At 36.9% G+C, this 22,261-nt stretch overlaps 2 protein-coding genes across 2 annotated transcripts; one reads left to right on the forward strand and one right to left on the reverse strand.

Annotated features, from left to right (window-relative positions):
* The first annotated feature begins 242 nt into the window (after window positions 1-242).
* LOC109564302 (olfactory receptor 4F4-like) lies at window positions 243-3,476 on the forward strand. The gene is made up of 3 exons (XM_019967789.2): window positions 243-296; window positions 463-549; window positions 2,547-3,476. The coding sequence occupies exons 1-3, from the start codon at window positions 243-245 to the stop codon at window positions 3,474-3,476; spliced, it is 1,071 nt and encodes a 356-aa protein (XP_019823348.2).
* An 11,969-nt stretch (window positions 3,477-15,445) lies between these two features.
* On the reverse strand, window positions 15,446-16,548 carry LOC109564511 (olfactory receptor 4F15-like). The gene has a single exon (XM_019967941.2). The coding sequence runs from the start codon at window positions 16,546-16,548 to the stop codon at window positions 15,592-15,594; it is 957 nt and encodes a 318-aa protein (XP_019823500.2). The 3' UTR covers window positions 15,446-15,591.
* Between the last annotated feature and the right edge of the window lie 5,713 nt (window positions 16,549-22,261).

The following is a 22,261-nucleotide window of genomic DNA, read 5'->3' on the forward strand; positions in this document are numbered from 1 at the left end:
TTATTGTCCTCACACTGACCTTGACAAAAGGCACACTTTCCAGATGATATTCTCAATTCAGAGAGACAAGAATAAAGTGGTCTCAAGGGAGCATAGCATGGGTAGTTTGAGAGTTTCCTACTCCGGAGGCCACTCTCTACACTAAATATATGCCTCACACTCCCCCATAAATGCTGGTCACAACAAAAAGTGGATACTTTGCTTTGATGCAATATGATTCTATTTCAGATTCTATTTAGAATATGGAGAATGTTTTATCCTGGGGAAAAAATGTGGTCAAATACGGTGTCTCTCTGGTAAGAAGATACACTCTACACTCTGTTAATTTCTTAACTTCTCCCTTAGTTCCCTTCCTCTGTCATATTTAAGAAAATATTTTAATGCCATACTTCCATGCACACTAATTAGAATGGTTTGGAATTGTGCATAGCTTTCAGAAATATCAAGGGTTTCTTCTCCAAGGTACATCTTGGAACTTCTGGACTGTCTACATCATCAAAACGAGTAACTTCTACACAGTCTTACAGCTCCGTAGGTGCCCTCTTTGAGGTAGTATTCAGGTCTTCACAATCATCAGATCCACAGTCATAGGGTCTACAGTTTTCCTGACTTAAGGAAAACTATATTCTAGGCACAGATACATAACTATAATTAACAGAAATTTCCAAATATTGAGAAAAGTGATGATTACTAATTTAACTCAGAAAGGAACCTGATAGAGATTATGGAAAGAAATCTCTCAAAGCCTACGATAGTCAATAGTTACCATGGAAATGAAATTATGCTCTTGGAACTGAACAGGAGATTGCAGAATGACAGCATAGATGCAGGACTGGCATCAGAGAGCATCGGGATTGCACTCCAGTCATGCTATTTCCCAGCTCTGAGACTCTAACAGGTTACACTAAGAGCCAAACTCAGAATAGTACAATATATTTCATTCATTTTATTGTATTTGGTTAATGTGAAGATTACTTTATAGACAGTGTGGATGAAAATCTCTAGCATAATGAGAGGTATTCAGAGAGAGTGACAGGGAGATACAAAGAAACAGAGAGGTTTACTTTTCCCATGACACTGAAATTACCAGCTCAAAAATGAAAATTAAAGTTGTCCCATTTTTTTAATTTTTACTTTTTAATTTTTCTTGAGTTTTTTTTGTGAATTCTGCTCTAACTCATTTGATTTTATAATTATACTCTTAGAATCTTTACAGTTAGTTCTACTTAAGGTAAAGTTGAAAATTACATGCTGATTTATATAAGTAATTTTAACGTGTTGTTAATATAGTTTTAATATAATTATCCTGAAAGTGAAAGTGAAGTAGTTCAGTCGTGTCCGTCTCTTTGCGATCCCATGGACTGTATAGCCCACCAGGCTCCTCCGCCCATGGGATTCTCCAGGCAAGAATACTGGAGTGGGTTGCCATTTCCGTCTCCAGGGGATCTTCCCAACTCAGGGATTGAACCCAGGTCTCCCACATTGCAGGCAGACACTTTAACCTCTGACCCACCAGGGAAGCCCAATGATTATCCTAGTAGCAATATTTTGCCCTTTCTAATTTAACTAAAGTAATATTAAAAACCTATTAAGTTAGTATTAGGTGAAAAAGCTGGCATAAGCTTTTATTTTTTGATATAACATATACCACCTACAATTTATTTCTTTTTCACTGAAGTGCTCAAAAGTGATCACAGTTCATAGTAAGAAAATATTCAATAAATTCCTGTTTACCACACTATAAAAAAGTAAAAGCCCCTCCTACATCTATAGCTTTCTAATTCTATTTTTATTTTCATCCTTGGTACCTGATAACTCTCTGGATTCAAACAAAAACAGTCTCATCAATAGCTTCAGTTACAGACAACAGGAGGGTAAACCCAGACTAAACCTCAGGCCCACAGCATTGAATTGATCATAATTCTTGATTCATAGTATATTCACACCATTTCTAATGGCAATTTTGGATTTGCTTGTTTTTTTAATAATAAAACTATAACTGTAAAACATAACTAATACAAGACTTAAATAGTTATAATATCATATAGCTGATAATATGTGCATCTTCATCCTGATCCTTAGCTGCCCAGAGTTGGAGTTACTTACATCATTTTTTAATACATAGTAATATATAGAAGTTTCTACAAAATGCAGCATTTTCTATTGCTATTCATTTTATTTGCTAATAAAATGAATTATTTTATTTAGCAAAAATTATGCTAATCTCTTTTTTCTTCATTACCATGTCTCAAAAAGCTACATCTCTGTCATTGTATATAGTTGTACTTTATTTGCTATGTTTCTGAATATTCCATAGTCCTGTTTATGTGCATAATTACAAATATCTCCATATATACAGTTGTAAGAATTTATCTCGAGTGTGCAAATGAGACTGAAATTGCTGGACCATAGGATGTGTAAGTATTGAGTTTTATAAGAAAATCACAAATTTTTTTCCAAAGTGCCTATTTAAGGATACACTTTCATCAGCAATAAATAAGAAACCTGCTTTATTCAGAAAATATATTTTCATTTCTTTCCTTCAGATAAAATTAGAAGAAACTGAACTAAATGGAAGAAGTAACCAGTCTGTAGTGTCTGAATTTATTTTTCTTGGGCTGTGTGATTCATGGGAACTCCAGGCCGTCCTCCTAGTGATATTTTCTTCTCTTTATTTAATCACCATTTTAGGCAACATCTTCATTGTTCTCCTAATTACTGCTGACCTTCATCTCCACTGTCCTATGTACTTCCTGTTAGCCAATCTTTCCTTCATTGACTTATGCCTTTCATCAGTAACCACTCCTAAAATGATCACAGACTTTCTCAAGGCAAACAAGACCATCTCTTTTGGAAGCTGCATGTGTCAGATTTTTTTTGGACATTTTTTTGGAGGGGGTGAGATGGTGCTGCTTGTGTCAATGGCCTATGACCGTTATGTGGCCATCTGCAAGCCACTCCATTACTCTAGCATTATGAACACACAAATGTGCATTCGGCTAGTGATGATATCATGGATCACTGGCTTTGTGCATTCAATAAGCCAACTAGCTATAATTATACAATTGCCCTTCTGTGGACCCAGAGAATTGGATAGCTTTTTCTGTGATATTCCATTGGTGATCAAGCTAGCTTGCGTGGACACTTATGTTTTAGAAATATTGATAAATGCTGACAGTGGGGTACTTGCCACAGTCTGCTTCATTCTATTGCTGATCTCTTACTCTTATATTCTGCTTACTCTCTGCCATCAGTCGAAGGATGGGGCATCCAAGGCTTTCTCCACTTGCACTGCCCATATCACAGTGGTCATGTTATTCTTTGGGCCCTGTATCTTCATCTACCTGTTTCCACTCAACATCACTTGGGTGGACAAGTTTCTTGCTGTATTTTATGCAGCCATCACACCACTACTAAATCCAGTCATTTACACTTTAAGAAACAAAGAGATTAAAATTGCCATTAGGAGACTATGATGATAGCTTATGGATTTCTGTTGGCATTTCATGATCTCGCATTATAAGAATGTGATAATTCCCAATTCACATATGGAAACCATGTGTATCTCTTGGCGAAAGTTTTGTGTCAATTCTACAGCATTCCAGAATTATCAAAATGAGTCCCTGTTTGGGAAATGTGGCCAGTCTTTAGAGCAATGATTTTGGTTGTTCTCAAGAATGATTTGGAATTAACAACAATGTTAATGTTAATTATTACTATCTGTACTGCTACTTCAACACAGACCACCACACCTGGAAATTTTCTAATCTGTTATGCATTTCTTTCAGCAAAGAATTTCATGTGGATCTTTTCTCTCTCTCTCTTTTTTTTTAAAGTTTATACACTGAATGCAGGGGTTTGTGCATGCTCAGTCATGTCTGACTCTGTGATGCCACAGACGGTAGCCCACCAGGCTCCTCTGTCTATGGAATTTTCCAGGCAAGGATACTGGAGTGGGTTGCCGTTTCCTACAACAGAAGATTTTTCCCTACTCAGGGATCAAACCCACGTCTCCTGTATCTCCTGCATTGGCAAGCAGATTCTGTACCACTGAGCCAGTGCACTGAATACTGCTATCTTTATTTTACAAATTGATAAATTAGTCTATTGATTAGTTAACATTCTAGTTACCTTCTGGAGAGATAGCTAAGAGGGAATCATTAAGTATTCCTAATCATATTCAGAAAGAAATCTGAGTCATAATCATAATCTGGAGAGAGTGTTGTGCCCCCAACATCATGTCTCAGTCATTTCTGAAACAGTGTCTTTAAGAGATACATATTCAATACAAAGATGGCTATATTAACAACTTTTGGAGATTTTGCTTTTTCCCTTCCTATTTATAAATGGGTTAGGCAGTTCATTATACAAGTGAGTCAAAATATCTAGTTTTGGAATAAACTATTCATTTAATTCACTGAAGTGTTCACATAATCTTTAAGAACGAGATAATGTACAGAGTTTGTGAATTATTCATTAGTACCTATAACAAAACAAAACTTTCTTCAGAAATTTTCCTACTCTGGGCCTCAAAATTTTATATAAATTTATATCCATTTATCTGAAATCAATGGATCTAGATATACTGCAAATTTCACATTACTTTTTAAAGAAGACATAGTCTTGTGTATTTTGTAACATTTACAATAGAAAATCTCAGGAATAAACCCTTAAATAAAATAATTGCCATTTTCGTATGTGTATGTGTATGTGATATGATATGTATCCTGATTTTTTTTAATTTTTCTACATCTGCATACTCGGTTTGTATACTATTTATTAACTTGTCTTTGATAACATTGATTTTTTTCTTATCTTTTAACATTCTGTTTTAAAGCCACTCCAGTATTTTTGCCTGAGAAATCCCATGGACAGAGTTGCCTATCGGGCTACAGTCCATGGGATCACAAAGAGTCGGACACGACTGTGTGACTGAAAAAAAACAAAAACAAAAAATTCACAATTTCACATTTCTTTTAATTTTCTTTTTATTGAAGGATAATTACTTTAGAGAATTTTGTTGTTTTCTGTCAAACCTCAACATGAATCAGCCATAGGTATATATATATATTCTCTCCCTTTTGAACCTCCCTCCCATCTCCTGCCCCATCTCACCCCTCTAGATTGATACAGAGCCCCCGTTTGAGTTTCCTGAGGCATTTAAAAAATTCCCATTGGCTATCTATTTTACATATGGTAATGTAAGTTTCCATGTTACTCTTTCCATACATCTCACCCTCTCTTCCTCTCTCCCCATGTCCATAAGTCTATTCTCTATATCTATTTCTCCACTGCTGCCCTGTAAATAAATGCTTCAGTACCATTTTTCTAGATTCTGTTTATATGTGTTAGAATACAATATTTATCTTTCTCTTTCTGACTCACTTTACTCTGTACAATAGGTTCTAGGTTCATCCACCTCATCAGAACTGACTCAAATGTATTCCTTTTATGGGTTAGTAATATTCCATTGTGTATATGTACCACAACTTCTTTATCCATTCATCTATCAATGGACATCTAGGTGACTTCCGTGTTATAGCTATTGTGAATAGCTGCAATGAACAATGAGTTACATGTGTCTTTTTCAACTTTGGTTTCTTCAGGGTATATGCCTAGGAGTGGGGTTGCTGGGACATATGGTGGTTTTATTCCTTTTTTTTTAAGGAACCTCCATACTGTCTTCCATAGTGGCTGCATCAGTTTGCATTCCCATCAACAGTACAAGAGTGTGCCCTTTTCTCCACACCCTCTCCAGCATTTATTGTTTGTAGACTTTTTGATGATGGCCATTCTGACTGGTGTGAAGTGATATCTCATTGTAGTTTTGATTTGCATTTCCCTAATAATGAGCGATGTTGAGCATCTTTTCATGTTTGTTAGCCATCCATATGTCTTCTTTGGAGAAATGTCTGTTTAGGTCTTTTTCCCACTTTTTGATTGGGTTGTTTGTTTTTCTGGCATTGAGTTGTATGAGCTGCTTATATATTTTGGAAATTAATCCTTTGTCAGTTGTTTCATTTGCTATTATTTTCTCCCATTCCAAGGGATGTCTTTTCACCTTGCTTTTAGTTTCCTTGGCTGTGCAAAAGCTTTTAAGTTCAATCAGGTCCCACTTATTAACTTTTGTTTTTATTTCCATCACTTTAAGAGGTGGGTCATAGAGGATCTTGCTTTGATTTATGTCATCAAGGGTTCTACCTATGTTTTCCTCTAAGAGTTTTATAGTTTCTGGTCTTACATTTAGGTCGCTAATCCATTTCGAGTTTATCTATGTGTATGGTGTTAGCAAGTGTTCTAATTTCATTCTTTTACATGTAGCTGTCCAGTTTTCCCAGCACCATTTATTGAAGAGGCTGTCTTTGCCCCATTGTATATTCTTGCCTCCTTTGTCAAATATAAGGTACCTATAGGTGCATGGGTTTATTTCTTGGCTTCCTATCTTGTTCCACTGGTCTATATTTCTGTTTTTGTGCCAGTGCCATACTGTTTTGATGATTGTAGCTTTGTAGTATAACTTGGAGTCAGGAAGGTTGATTCCTCCAGCTCCATTCTTCTTTCTCAAGACTGCTTTGGCTATTCAGGGTCTTTTGTGTTTCCATATGAATTGTGAGATTTTTTGTTCTAGTTCTGTGAAACATGCCATAGGTAATTTGATAGGGATTGCATTGAATCTGTACATTGCATTTGGTAGTAGTCATTTTCACAATATTGATTGTTCCTATCCAGGAACATGGAATATCTCTCTATCTGTTTATGTCCTCTTTGATTTCTTTCATCAGTGTCTTCTAATTTTTTGTGTATAGTTTTTTGTCTCCTTAGGTAAGTTTATTCCTAGATATTTAATTCTTTTTGTTGCAATGGCGAATGGGATTGATTCCTTAATTTCTTTTTCTGATTGTTCATTGTTAATACATAGAAATGCAACTGTGTATTGATTTTGTATCCTGCAACTTGCTAAATTCACTGATTAGCTCTAGCAATTTTTCCATACTATCTTTAGGGTTTTCTATGTACAGTATCATGTCATCTGCAGACAGTGAGAGCTTTACTTCTTCTTTTCCGATCTGGATTACTTTTATTTCTTTTTCTTCTCTGTTGTAGCTAGGACTTCCAGAACTACGTTGAATAACACTGGTGAAACATTTATTTTGTTCCTGATCTTAGGGGGAATGTTTTCAGTTTTTCACCATTGAGAATAATGTTTGCTGTAAGCTTTCCAAATATGGCCTTTACTATGTTAAGCTATCTGAGAAGGCAATGGCACCCCACTCCAGTACTCTTGCCTGGAAAATCCCATGGATGGAGGAGCCTGATGGGCTGCAGTCCATGGGGTCGCTCACAGTTGGACACAACTGAGAGACTTCATTTTCACGCATTGGAGAAGGCAATGGCAACCCACTCCAATGTTCTTGCCTGGAGAATCCCAGGGAGTGGGGAGCCTGGTGGGCTGCCGTCTATGGGGTCGCACAGAGTTGGACACTACTGAAGCGACTTAGCAGCAGCAGCATGTGGAGGTATGGCCATTTTTTGAAGAATTTTAGTCATAAATAGGTACTGAATTTTGTAAAAGGCTTTTTCTGCATCTATTGAGATTATCATATGGTTTTTATCTTTCAATTTGTGAATATGGAGTATCACATTGATTAATTTGTGCCTATTGAAGACTCCTTGCATTACTGGAATAAACCTAACTTAATCATGGTGTATGAACTTTTTGATATGCTGCTGAATTCTGTTTGCTAAAATTTTTTTTGAGGATTATTGAATCTATGTTCATCAGTGATACTGGCCTGTAGTTTTCTTTTTTTGTGTTGTCTTTGTCTGGTTTTGGTATCAGGGTGATGGTGGTCTCGAAGAATGAGTTTGGAAGTGTTTCTTCCTCTGCAATTTTTTGAAAAAGTTTTAGAAGGATAGGAGTTAGCTCTTCTCTAAATATTTGATAGAATTATCCTGTGAAGCCATCCGGCCCTGGGTTTTTGTTTTTGGGAGATTTTTGATCACAGCTTCAATTTCAGTGCTTGTAATCAGGTTGTTCATAATTTCTATTTCTTCCTGGTTTAGTATTTGAAGATTGAACTTTTCTAAGAATCTGTCCATTTCTTCTAGGTTATTCATTTTACTGCCATACAGTTGTTCATAATAGTTTCTTATAATCCTTTGTATTCTGCATTGTCTGTTGTAAACTCTCCTTTTTCATTTCTAATTTTGTTGATTTGATTCTCTTTCTTTTTCTTGATGAGTCTGGCTAAAGGCTTGTCAATTTGTTTATCTTCTCAAAGAACCAGCTTTTAGTTTTATTAATCTTTACCATTGTTTCTTTCATTTCTTTTTTATGTATTTCTGCTCAGATTTTTATGATTTCTTTCCTTCTACTAATTTTGGGGTTTTTTTTGTTCTTGTTTTTCCAGTTGTTTTACATGCAACATTAGGTCGTCTATTCGATGTTTTTCTTGTTTCTTAAGGTAGGATTGTATTGCTATAAACTTCCCTATTAGGACTGCTTTCACTGCATCCCATAGGTTTTGAGTTGTCATGTTTTCATTTCCATTTTTTTCTAGAAATTTTTTCATTTTTTGACTAACCAGTGGTTATTTAGAAATGTGTTGCTTGATCTCCATGTGTTTGTGTTTCTTACAGCTTTTTTTTTTTTTTTCCTTGTAATTGATATCTAGTCTCATAGCATTGTGTTTGGAGAAGATGCTTGATACAATTTCAATTTTCTCAAATTTACTGAGGTTTGATTTGTGACCCAAGATGTAGTCTATCCTGGAGAATGTTCCATGTGCACTTGAGAAGAAGGTGCATTCTTCTGCATTTGGATGGAATGTCCTGAAGATATCAATGAGATCCAGCTCATCTAATGTATCATTTAAGATTTGTGTTTCTTATTAATTTTTTGTTTTGATGATCTGTCCATTGGTGTGAATGGGGTGTTAAAGTCTCCCGCTATTATTGTGTTACTGTCGATTTCTCCTTTTATGCCTGTTAGTGTTTGTCTTATGTATTGAGATGCTGCTATGTTAGGTGCATAGATATTTACAATTGTTATGTCTTCTTCTTGGATTGATTCCTTGATCAATGTGTAGTGTCCTTCTTTATTTCTTGTAATCTTCTTTATTTTAAGGTCTATTTTGTCTGATATGAGGATTGCTACTCCAGCTTTCTTTTGCTTCCCATTTGATTGAATATATTAGTCCATCCTCTCACTTTCAGTCTACATGTGTCTTGAGGTCTGAAGTGAGTTTCTTGTAGACAGCATATATATGGGACTTGTTTTTGAATCCATTCAGCCAGTCTGTGTCTTTTTGTTGGTGCATTTAGTCCATTTACATTTAATTGTTGATATATATGTTCCTATTGCCACTTTCTTAATTGCTTGGGGTTGATTTTGTAGATCTTTTTTTTTTTTCCTTCTCTTGTATTTCTTGACTATTCAAGTCTGTTTAATATTTGTTGTGAATCTGGTTTGGTGGTACTGAATTCTCTTAACTTTTATTTGTCTGGAAAGCTTTTTTTCCTCCATCAATTTGAATCAGATCTTTGCCAGGTACAGTAATCTTGGCTGTAGATTTTTCCCTATCAGTACTTTAAATACATCCTGTCATTCCCTTCTGGCCTGCAGAGTTTCTGCTGAAAGATCAGCTGTTAAGCATATAGGGTTTCCCTTGTATGGTACTTGTTGCTTCTCCTTTGCTGCTATTAATATTCTTTCTTTGTGTTTAGTCTTTGTTAGTTTGATTAGTATGTGTCTTGGCATGTTTTGCCTTGGGTTTGTCCTGTCTGGAACACTTTGTGCCTTTTGAGTATTTCCTTTTCCATGTTGGGGAAATTTTCAACTATAATCTCTTCAAACATTTTCTCATAACCTTTCTTTTTCCCTTCTTCTTCTGGGACCCTTGTAATTCAAATGTTGGTGCATTTGATATTGTCCCAGAGGTCTCTGAGACTATCCTCAGTTCTTTTCATTCTTTTTACTTTATTCTGCTCTTCAGAAGTTATATCTGCCATTTTATCTTCCAGTTCACTGATTCGTTCTTCTACTTCAGATATTTTGTGATTTATTCTTTCTAGAGTATTTTTAATTTCAGTTATTGTGTTGTTTGTCTCTATGTTTATTCTTTATTCTTCTAGGTCTTTGTTAATTGATTCTTGCATTTTCTCCATTTTGTTTTCAAGGTTTTTGATCATTTTTACTATCATTATTCTGAATTCTTTTCCAGGTAGTTTGCCTATTTCATTTTCATTTATTTGGACTTCTGTGTTTCTAGTTTATCCCTTCATTTATGTAGTATTTCTCTGCCTTTTCATTATTTTTTTTTTTAACTTACTGTGCTTGAGGTCTCCTTTTCCCAGGCTTCAAGGTTGAATTCTTTCTTCCTTTTGGTTTCTGTCCTCCTAAGGTTGGTCCAGTGGTTTGTGTAAGCTTCCTATAGGGTGAGATTTGTGCTGAGTTTTGTTTGTTTGTTTTTCCTCTGATTGGCAAGGCTGAGTGAGCTGGTAATCTTGTCTGCTGATGATTGGGTTTTTATTTTTGTTTTGTTTGTTGTTTAGATGAGATGTCCTGCACAGGGTGCTACTGGTGGTTGGGCGATACCTGGTCTTCTTTCCAAGTGGTTTCCTTTGTGTGAGTTCTCACTTTTGGTGGCTCCAACAGTAAAGCATCTGCCTACAGTGCGGGAGACCTGGGTTCAATCCCTGGTTTGGGAAGATCTCCTGGAGAAGGAAATGGCAACCCATTCTACTACTCTTGCCTGGAAAATCCCATGTATGGAGGAGCCTGGTAGGCTACAGTCCATGGTATGTGAAGAATCGGACACAACTGAGCGAATTCACTTTCACTTTCAGGGTTAGTTCTCTGGTAGTCTAGGGTCTTGGAGTCAGTGCTCCCATTCCAAAGACTCAGGGCTTTATCTCTGGTCAGAAATGAGGATTCCACAAGTGTTTTGTTATGGCATTAAGTGAGATTAAAACAAATATCCAAAAACGAGAAACCAAAGGTGAACCTCAGACAAATAGCAGTAGGAAAATCAGGCAAATAATAATTAAAATAATGGAATATACACATATACATTATATATATATATATATATATATATATATATAAAATATTCCCCTTTGTCAAAACAGTCCAAAAAAATAAAGTACAGTAGTTTGACCAGGTAAGCAAAGCAAATCAATATTTATACTTACCAGTTATGAACAAAACTAACTAAAGCACAAACTGGAAAACAAAACTAAAACAAGATGTCAAGTGGGGAATAAAGCAATGAAAACAAAACTAACAAATATGTTGAGAGGAAAGGAAAGAAAGAAATGAAAGAAAGACTAGATATGCAAAATTAAATATAGTTAGATGAAGATTTGTATACATTAAAGATTAACTACAAGGGGAAAAGAACAGTAGGAAAGGCAAACAAAGGAATAAATGCCAAAAAAAAATAGGTTTTTAAAATTTAAAGTTATTTAAAAAAAAGAAAAAAATGGAAGAAGAAACAAAAAAGGAAAACTCCACAGAACTGCAAAAGCCCAACAGAGGTTTATAACAACAATAAAAAGTGTGACTGAATAAACACATATACATATACACCCATAAACAAAATCAAAACAGTCCAACAAAAATAAAGTACAGTAGATTGACCCAGCGAACAAAGGAAACCAAACATTTTATCTACCAGAATAAAACTAACTAAAGCACAAACTGGAAAACAAAACTAAAGCAAGGTGTCAAGTTGGGAATAAAGCAATGAAAATAAAACTAACAAATATGTTGAGAGGAAAGCAAAGAAAGAAAAGAAAGAAAGACTAGATATGCAAAGTTAAATACAGGTAGATGAAGAAGATTTACATACATTAAAGATTAACTGCAAGGGGAAAAGAACAGTAGGAAAAGCAAACAAAGGAATAAATTTACCAAAATATTAGGCTTAAAAAATTAAAAAAAGAGAAAAGAAAAATAAAAAAAAAGAAAGAGAACTCCACAGAACTGCAAAAGCCCAAGTAGAAGCAGAGGTCTATATCAACAATAAAAAAAATTTGACTGAGGGAAAAAAAAAAGCTCAAAAGATTAATTAGATTTTATAATGCCAGTAAAATCGACAACTACAACAGAGGGGGATAGAAAGGTAAAAGAAAAAGAAAAAATCCAAAAGAATCTACAGATCAAGTCAAAACATAAGAGTAGTAAATGTTTTTCCTGAGTCACTGCTGTCAGTCCTTTCCCTCGCTGGGAAGTCACAGTCCATCTCATCTTCCTAGGATGCCCTCCAACACTATGCTGATCTCTGGACATGCTATGGGGGTAACTCAGATTCTAATCAGGTCATATTTCTCTGTGTTCTTGCCTCCAATGTCCACAGGTATCAGAACTAGTGCTTTTTCTTTTGTGGGAGCTCTAAATGACTTTTTATATATTCCACAGGCAGAGTCTGCCTAGTTGATTGTGTGGATTTAATCTGCAGCTTATACAGCTGGTGGGAAGGTTTTGGGTCTTCTTCCTTAGCCACATTAACCCTGGGTTTCAACTGTGGTTTTATTTCCACTTCTGTATGTGGGTCGTCCACTGGGGTTTGCTCCTGAGGCTGCTCTGGAGGACTTGGGTTTGCCCTGTGAGGACCAGGTGTGGAGGTGGTGCAGCTTCTTGGGTTGCCAGAGTTCGAGCAGCACCAGGTACTCAGGGGAGTTGGTGGCTAAGGCAGCAGGAAATATAGTGCTCTAAAAGGGTATAGCAACCAGTATTGGCCAATACACTCGAGTATTCTCGCCTGGAGAACCCCCTTCCCTGACAGAGAAGACTGGCAGGCCACAGTCTACAGGGTCGTAGAACAGGGTCGTAGGGGACACTACTGAAGCAACCCTGCGCACATAGACACAAGGCTCTTTTTGCTGGTTGCAGCTCTGCCCCAGGGAGAGTTGAGCATGAAGGTAGGGCAGTTGCTTGGCTTGTAGGGACCCAGGTGGCACCGGGTGTGCAAGGACATGGACAGCCTCTGCCGCAGGAGCTATGGCCCTATCAGAGTCTTTTTTTGAGCCCCTTGTAGCTAGGGATCAGAAGGCCTCTTTGGCCAGTCTTTCTCTGTAGCTTCCCCCTGCTCAACCCTGTTTAGGCACTTAGAGGGCTCCCTTACCTGAGGTCCTTCTCTGTTATTTGGAAGGTCAGACATATAGAGGGGCCCCACTGGCTGGGGTCCTACTCTGTAGACCAGCATGTCAGGCACTTAAAAGTGCACCCTGGGTGGGATCCTGCTCTTTAGTTCAGTGGTCAGGAATTTGATGGGCCAGCCTCCCTATTGTTCAGCTGCTGAGGCTAGCGTATGGGGAGAGAGGCTATGGTGATGGCTCCACCCTCTAACACATGACTCAGCAGTATTTCCTTCCTTCCATGGCTGCCTGGCTTTCCTCCACAGGCATTTCCCACCACAGTCTCCTCCCTCACATCCACCTCTCCTCAGTCAACAGCAGCCTTTGCCCTGGGATTCCTCCACAATCCCTAAACTCCAGCTCCCAGCCACCACACCTTCCAGGGGAACTGCGACCCTGTCTGGGGTATGTATGGCTGTGGCAAGGACTGTCTCATTCAGTTTAGGCTGTCACAGATCAGCTGTTTCACTCTCAGCCTTAAATGCTCCTCTGACTCAGACAATTGCCCCAATGTGGGCATTGGACCCCTGCTTCAGTTCCCCCACCTGCCGAGGGCAAGTCCAGTCCTACTAACACTCCTGTTTTTTCCCCAGTTCCTTCATCCTTCCGAGTTTTGTGTGGGTCTATATGTTCTTTTCTGCTGGTCAGGTACTCCTGTCCACTCTCAGCTGGTGTTCTGCATGCGTTTCTGTGTCTGAAGGTGTATTCCTGATGTATCCGTGGAGAGACATGTACTCCACCTCCACCTACTCCTCCACCATCTTGTTAGGAATATTTCTTTTTCACTTCTAAAATATAACTTGGTTCTTTGTTAGATAATGTTTCTCTCTGTAATTTTACATTCAGTTTTTCAACTTCCTAATGTCGCTCTTGATTTTATGAGTAATTCTTTGCTAATTTCAACAATTGAGTATCTGTGGTCTGTTTCTATTAACTATTTTCCTCTTAATTTTCAGTCATATATCCTTTCTTCTTGCATATCCCATAATCATTATAAAAATAATTATTTTTTTATTTTACACATTGTACATAAAAAATCATGTAGTTCTGACATAATATTCCTCCACAACCTATCTACTGTCTCCTCTATGAGGCATAAAAGGTTAAGGTATGATCACTTCAATCCAATCATGTACTGAGCCTATTTGAATCTGAATGCAGTTTTTATAAGACTTGGTACACTCAAGTTTGTTCTTGTTCCTTGAATATACTCTTTCCAAGTTTGGATTATGATTTTAAAAGATCTTTGTCTCCTCACTCTGAAGAGTTCGGGTGATTCAGTTTTGCCCTCAGAACTTTTGTGCTTAGAACTTTAGTCTTTTCCCTTCTCTTGCTAGTTTCAAAAGTAAGATATATTGTTCAAATAGAAATCTGGCTTTACACTGTTCTTTTTGATTAATGTACCTAACAAGAATCCACTAAAAATACAAATAAAAGCAACAAACAGAAAAAATATAAAATATACAACTGATTGTATAATCCTAAAAGAATCTCGGATCACAAACACTCAAACATAGCTCTGCAGGGAATTTGGCTCAGTCTTCTAGTTAACAAAGCAAACTATAAATTAAATCAGTTTTTTAACTTATACAGATTATACACACTAACACATATTTGATACCATGTTTTGAGGCAAAAAGGGGTATAAAAATTAAGTTACCATTGAAAAATAGAGCAGTTGTTGGATAATAATAATACCAGCCAGGATATGATCAGGTCAATATGTTCTGATGTTTGAGGAATATTCATTGATGGATTAAGTCACAATTTCAAACAGCATGAAACAGCAATGTATACATAAATTTCCCTGCCCTAGGCCAAATGGAGATGAGTTGAGTCCATTGAAATTGAGGCAAACAATTGGAGCATAGTTTCCAATTCATGAAACATAATATTTCTGAGTCTTTCTCTGATGCTTTTCCTCCTGACATCTGTCAATCTCCCCTTATTATACTACCTTATCACTTCTGTCTGCTACTTTTTTTACACCATTTTACTGCCACAGGTTTTAAATCCTCCCGTACATATTTTTTTGTCTTTCAGAAAAAATATAATTTTTTCTTACCCTAGGTTAAAATCAAAAGACAATTAGATGTTTAATAGTTCCCACAAAGTTTGATAATATTAGTTATGTTAATCAATTGCTCAAATTTAATTGAATAACTGAATTCAGGTATTCTAATGTGTAAGGCTGTACACTCAGAAAATTCAGAGTCTGCAACTGATGCTTTTTCAAAATCTTCCACCAAGCATTTCCCAGGGTTTTAATTTGGCTGACAAACAACTTGTTACCCAGAGAATTCAATGTAACTTCATAATCAATGGTCTAGTCTGAATACTATAAAATGGTGACTGTCTTTAAAAAAAAAAAAAAAGCCAATTTTTACATATTTATTTCAACATTTGTATTACATGAAGTTGTTTGAAGTAATTTGTGCTCTCATGAGTTACTTAGGAGACCTTCCTCAAACTTAGGAGCTGATTACTCAGTCTGCTCATTGCTGTCTTCATATCCTTATTTCTCAGTGTGTAAATGGCAGGATTCAGCATGGGTGTAACCAGAAAGTCTAAAATGGCAAGAAACTTATCCACTGGCACCGTGGGAAATGGCCACATGTAAACAAAGATGCAGGGTCCAAAGAACAAAACCACCACAGTGATGTGCGCTGAAAGAGTAGAGAGGGCCTTGCGCAAACCACCTGAAGAGTGTTTCCATACAGTGACCAGGATGAAAACATAGGAGATGATCAGCAAGAAGAAAGTGCCCATGGATATGAACCCACTGTTGGCAGTGACCATGAATTCCATTCTGTAGGAATCTATGCAAGCAAGTTTGATAAACCAAGGAAGGTCACAGTAAAAGCTGTCGATTTCATTAGGACCACAGAAAGGCAAATGGATCACAAAGGCTAACTGGACCACTGAGTGAATGAGGCCAATAGCCCAAGCACCACACAGAAGCAAAAGGCACACCCGTGGGCTCATGATGGTCAGGTAGTGCAGGGGCTTACATATGGCCACATAGCGGTCAAAGGCCATGGCAGTGAGCAGCACCATCTCAGATCCACCCAGCGTGTGAAGGACAAATATCTGGGTGACACACCCCTGGAAGGATATGGTTTTGTGCCCAGAGTACAGGTCAGAGATCATCTTAGGCACTGTTAAGGTAGAAAAACACAAATCAATAGATGAGAGGTTGGCTAGAAGGAAGTACATGGGGGAATGTAGATGAGGGTCAAAGGTCACTGTAAACACAACAAGAAAGTTCCCTAGAACAATTATTACATAAAACACTGTAGAGAAGGCAAGGAGGAAATGCTGCACTGGTCTGGAGGTAGAAAGCCCCAGGAACACAAATTCAGATACTGATGAGTAATTTGCTTTACTCATTGACTTTGTGAATGACATTTACCTGAAAGGAACAAATAAATTAGTTACAAGGAACACACCAGAGATACTGAAAGAAGTAGACATCACTGTGCTTCAAATTCTGATATTAAAGAAACTCTTCACTCTGGATCACAAATGTCTTTTAAAAATTCATACAAGAGTTTATTCATTATCAAATACTCATGGAGAAGCTACCAAGAAGACCTCACATTTTCTTGGCACTGTGCCACATTCTGGGGTAAAATGCAGTCTGTCATTAACCTAGTTGTGAAGCTAGGCATTAAGTAACTGCTTACATAACCAGACGGATAAAAAGGTGCTATGATATTTGGAAAAAAAAAGAAAAAAAAAATGAAGTGCTTAGAAGACTATAAGAGCTCATAGTCATATCATCTACCCGGACCTGGAAGATGTTCATGGTAAGATCTATGTGAGGAATGGAGTTAAGTAAATGAGGAAAAATAGGAAAGGTATGGAAACTGTTGTGAAGCATGAAGAAAGAGAACTGCTGCTGCTAAGTCGCTTCAGTCATGTCCGACTCTGTGCGACCCCATAGACGGCAGCCCACCAGGCTCCCCCGTCCCTGGGATTCTCCAGGCAAGAACACTGGAGTGGGTTGCCATTTCCTTCTCCAATGTGAGAGTGAAAAGTGAAAGTGAAGTCACTCAGTCGTGTCCGACTCCCAGCGACCCCATGGACTGCAGCCTACCAGGCTCCTCCGTCCATGGGATTTTCCAGGCAAGAGTACTGGAGTGGGGTGCCATTGCCTTCTCTGAAGAAAGAGAACAGTGTGCAATAAATAAAAGATAACCAGTACAGGTCTGATCAAGGTAAAATTCCATAGGTGTGTTAAGAATTTTAATCCATATTTTAGAAGTGATAGAAACCCACTGAGGCAGAAGAGCGGCATATCATATTTGTGCTTTAAAAAATTTACAGAAGCTGCAAAGTAAAGAATTTAATAAACTAATTAAACTTTAAATCTTTTTGCAAAGCAAAGGAAATCATAAACAAGATGAAAACACAACCTTCAGAATAGGAGAATATATTTGCAGACAAAGCAACAGACAAAGGATTAATCTCCAAAATACACAAGGAGCTCATGCAGAGCTCCTTGTAACATAAAAAAAAAAAATCAATCAAAAACGTGGCAGAAAATCTAGACATTTATCCAATGAAGACAACCAAATTGCCAACAAACTCATGAACATCAACAATTATCAGAGATATGAAAATCAAAACTACAATGGGGTATCACCTTACACCAATCAGAATGGCCATCATCAAAAAAATCTACAAATAATAAATACTGGAAAGGGTGTGGAGAAAAGGGAACCCTCATGCACTGTTGGTGGGAGTGTAAATTGATACAGACACTATGGAAAACAGTATGGAGACTCTTAGAAAACTAAAAATAGAACTACAGTATGACCCAGCAATCCCACTAATGGACATACACCCAAAGAAAACCATAATTCAGAAAAATACATGCACTCCGATATTCACAGCAGCACTATTTACAATAGCCAGAATATGGAAGCAACCTAAATGCCCACCAAGAGAGGAATGGATAAAGACATGGTACATATATACAGTGGAATGTTACTGAGTCATAAAAAGGAAGGAACATGGGTCATTTGCAGAGATGTGGATGGACCCAGAGTCTGTCACACAGTATGAAGTAAGTCAGAGAAAAACAAGTACCATATATTAATGCATATATATTAATTCTAGAAAAAACATTATAGATGATTTTACTTGAAAAGCAGAAATAGGGACATAGACATAGAGAAGAAATATGTGGATATCAAGGGGGAAATAGAGAGGTGGGAGGAATTGGGAGATTGGGATTGACATATATATATGGTACTATGTACAAAAGAGATAATGAATGAGAACATACTTTATAGTACAGAGAATTCTACTTAATTCAATGTGATGATCTGAATTGGAAGGACGTCCAAATGGGAGGGGATATATATATATATATACACTTATATATATACATATGACTGATTTATTTTGCTTTACAGTAGAAACTAAAACAACATTGTAAAACAACTATATTCCAGTAAAAATCAATTTTTACAAAAAAGAATGTAGTAGAATGCATTAGAGGGAAGGGAGAGAGACAGATTAGAAGTCTAAGGGGCATTATCAAATCAGTATAGAAATAATAAATTTTCCCATAAATGGGTGTTGATACAGCTTACCAAGCTTGTCAAAAATAAACTAAATATCTTATCTTACAACCACAACTAAAATTGATAATTTAAAAAAATTAAAGAAACATACATGAAAATGGAGGCTTATTTTTAGATAATCCTTTATGTAATAAATCTCTTTCTAAGCATATGCCCACATGTGCAAATCATGCAGAAAAAAAAAAAATTACAGTTTAAGATTCAAAATCTAAAGTATCTATATAAGTTAAAAAATAAATGTGGGGAAATAGTTATTAAATATAATGACAAACCAAAACATGGAGTTGTTATTATGTTTGCAGAAAACTGTCAGAGTTAAAAAAAAAATTCTGAGGCTGTGAGGGCACAGACTCTTTCATACTATGTAATTCAAGAGTACAAATTCATACACCTTCTCCAGAACACAATTTCAAAATCTGTATCAAATATTTAAAAATTGCCTTATAGTTAAGACTCCCATTACAAGGCAGTTTTCTTAAGGTAATAACAACAGATGAGATAAAATACTTAGCTATTGTGGCAAATGTTACACAACTATGAGAAAAATAAAAATTGTATATAACCTAAATTCAAAACAATAAGAAACTAAATTTCAATATAATAGTGCATTCAAATGGGAAAACCACTCAACCTAATAAGTAGAAAAATATCATGAAAAAATTTATAATGAAATTTAAATTTTAAAAAGCAGCATACAAAATAAAATTATAGAAAACACAATTTTAAAAACTTAAGCCTGGAAAATAGACATAAAGGATAAGCAAAAGAACGTTGATCTCAGCATGTGTGTGTGTGTTAGTGTGTGTGTGTGTGTGTGTATAACTATCAGTTTGAATCATATCAAATTGGCATTTCACTAGATTAAAAAAGTAAAATATCAATTTCAAAGGGTTCTAACTAATATATTAATTTCTTTTTTACCTTATAAGTTTTCCTAAACTACCTTTCCTTTTTATAACCAAACATTATTAATGCTTAGTCCACATCTGAATTGAATACCATGTGTCCTCCACTTGTACTACCACCATCAAGCTTTCTTCCAGGTCTTCACCACTAACACATGTTCTTTCCCAGGTCATCACTTCTCCTTATGCCACTGTGCATCATGCCCAGTTTCCAGTTTGGGCACAGCCTGCACGACATAGGCAAGTAGGAGCACCACCATGGAAACACTATAGCCAATAACAGATTTGAGGGCAGCCAGGCCAGGCAGAAATGAGGGTTATGGAGACGGAGCAGGTACTATAGCCAAAATAAAACATGACAGGGATTATACTAGGAGACCCTGACAAAAGGGCACTAGATTTAGAACTGTATAAACAATAACTGGATAAATCAGAGTAGAATTGAACAGAAGAAATGGGACAATCACTGAGGTTACTGATATTGATATAGTATAGTAAAAGCAGTGATATAATTCTATATTACAGAGGCCTAAAGTGAAAAATCTTGTAGAATAAAGTCAATAGCATGATTCTGTTTGTATGCATGTAAAAACACCTTAAAGAATAAATGTTTAACCTTTAAGAAATATTACTATAGTAAATTGTGAATGAGTATATGTGATTTGAATTTCCTAAAATCCTTACATCTGTATTTCAGATAACTTTTACAAAGAATTAACATTTGTAATTAAAAACCATAAATTTTATAAAATATAAATAAAAATTCAAGATGCTGAGCATATTAAATGAAAAAATATAACACGAGTATTGAAAAAAATGAGATGAAAATTTACAGAGATGATCAACTCTTTTCTGAATCAAAACTAGCAGTATAACAAAAATTCTAAGCAATGGCTCCGTTTTGAGGCATAACCTTTGCATTTTTATGCTTGAAACACCATCTTTTCTGGAGGCATATGTGTGCGTGTGTATTGATGTATTTCTTCATTGATTAAGAATTGAGATGGGTTTTTTTAAAGGAGAATAAACAGGAAAAAATAGGTAAGCTATTGAGAGTAAAAGAAAAGATAGAAAGCAATCTAAGAGTTATCTGATTGCTTATAGTCTTGCCTAAACTCTTTCAATAACTTTACTCCTTTACAAAAGTTCAGATTCCTTCATATAGCTGATCTATCCTCTGTCTTCCCTGGAGGCACTAGAGGTAAAGAACCCACCTGCCAATGCAGGAGACATAAGAGATGTGGGTTCAATTCCTGGGTCAGGAAGATCCCCTGGAGCAGGAAATGGCAACCCACTCCAGTATTCTTGCCTGGAAAATCCCATGGACAGAAAAGCCTACAGTCCATAGGGTCACAAAGAGTCAGACATGACTGAAGTGATTAACACACACACACATCCTCTATCTCCAGTCTCACAGCTCATTCTCCCTTACCCCTGAAGAATACACTCCAACTTTCTGGAACTACTTGGATAAGCCCATTTTGTTAACGTTAGTCCTCTTGCTTGCTTAAGACTGAATTGACAAGTGCATGCTCTTAGTTCTGTGGACTGCTTCTTACCTGTAAGTACAATCCATGCAAAACTCCCTCTTTCTTCCAGCTGAAACTGACCTTTTTCTTTTATGAGGTCATGTCATGCTGTGCTGTGGGGAAAATTGGGCCTTGCTCTGGTAAGCAGGGCCATGCTAAGTAAATCTTTAATCCAATTTTTTGCTGATGAGTGGGGCTGTGCTCCCTCCCTGTTAGTTGTTTGGCCTAAGGCAGCCCAGTCCTGGAGTCTGAAATCTCTATGATAGGGTTAGAGGCTCTATGGTAGGGTTAATGGCAACCTCTTCCAAGAGGACTTATGCCAACAATCCATGTCTCCCAGGACAGCTGCTGCCAGTAGGTCAACAGAGACCCCACGGCAGGCCACTGTCAACCCATGCCTCTCCAGGAGACCCCCAAACACTCATAAGCAGGTCTGGATGAGCTATTTAAAATACTAAAAGATGATGCTGTTAAAGGGTTACATTCAATATGCCAGCAAATTTGGAAAACAAAGCATTGCCCACAGGACTGGAAAAGGTCAGTTTTCAACCCAGTCCTAAAGAAGAGCAATGCCAAAGAATGTTCAAACTACCATACAATTGCACTCATTTCACAGGCTCCTCTGGTAATGCTCAACATCCTTCAAGTTAGGGTTTAACAGTATGTAAACTGAGAACTTCCAGGTGTACAAGTTGGATTTAGCATAGGAGCCAGAGATCAAATTGCCAACATCTGATGGATCATAGAGAAAGCAAAGGAATTCCAGAAAAACATTACTTCTGCTTCACTGACTACGCTAAAGCCTTGACTGTGTGGACTACAACAAACTGAAAAATTCTTAAAGAGATGGGAATACCAGACCACCTTACCTGCCTCCTGAAAAACCCGTATGCAGGTCAAGAAACAACAGTTAGAACCAGACATGCAACAATGGACTGATTCAAAATTGGGAAAGGAGTATGATATTGTCACCCTGCTTATTTAACTTATATGCAGAGTCAGTTCAGTTCAGTCACTCAGTTGTGTCCAACTCTTTGTGACCCCATGGACTGCAGCATGGCAGGTTTCCCTGTCCATCACCAACTCCCAGGGC

Source organism: Bos indicus, chromosome 10 (genome assembly GCF_029378745.1).
Source record: "Bos indicus isolate NIAB-ARS_2022 breed Sahiwal x Tharparkar chromosome 10, NIAB-ARS_B.indTharparkar_mat_pri_1.0, whole genome shotgun sequence".
Lineage (NCBI taxonomy): Eukaryota > Metazoa > Chordata > Mammalia > Artiodactyla > Bovidae > Bos > Bos indicus.

Bases quoted from the DNA above. Each gene is read 5' to 3' on its own strand.
- LOC109564302 (XM_019967789.2), top strand. From the start codon at position 243: ATGGAGAATGTTTTATCCTGGGGAAAAAATGTGGTCAAATACGGTGTC. The intron at 297-462 runs GTAAGAAGATAC...TTCTTCTCCAAG, and splicing joins TCAAATACGGTGTCTCTCTG to GTACATCTTGGAACTTCTGG. The intron at 550-2,546 runs GTAGTATTCAGG...TCTTTCCTTCAG, and splicing joins CCGTAGGTGCCCTCTTTGAG to ATAAAATTAGAAGAAACTGA.
- LOC109564511 (XM_019967941.2), bottom strand. From the start codon at position 16,548: ATGTCATTCACAAAGTCAATGAGTAAAGCAAATTACTCATCAGTATCT.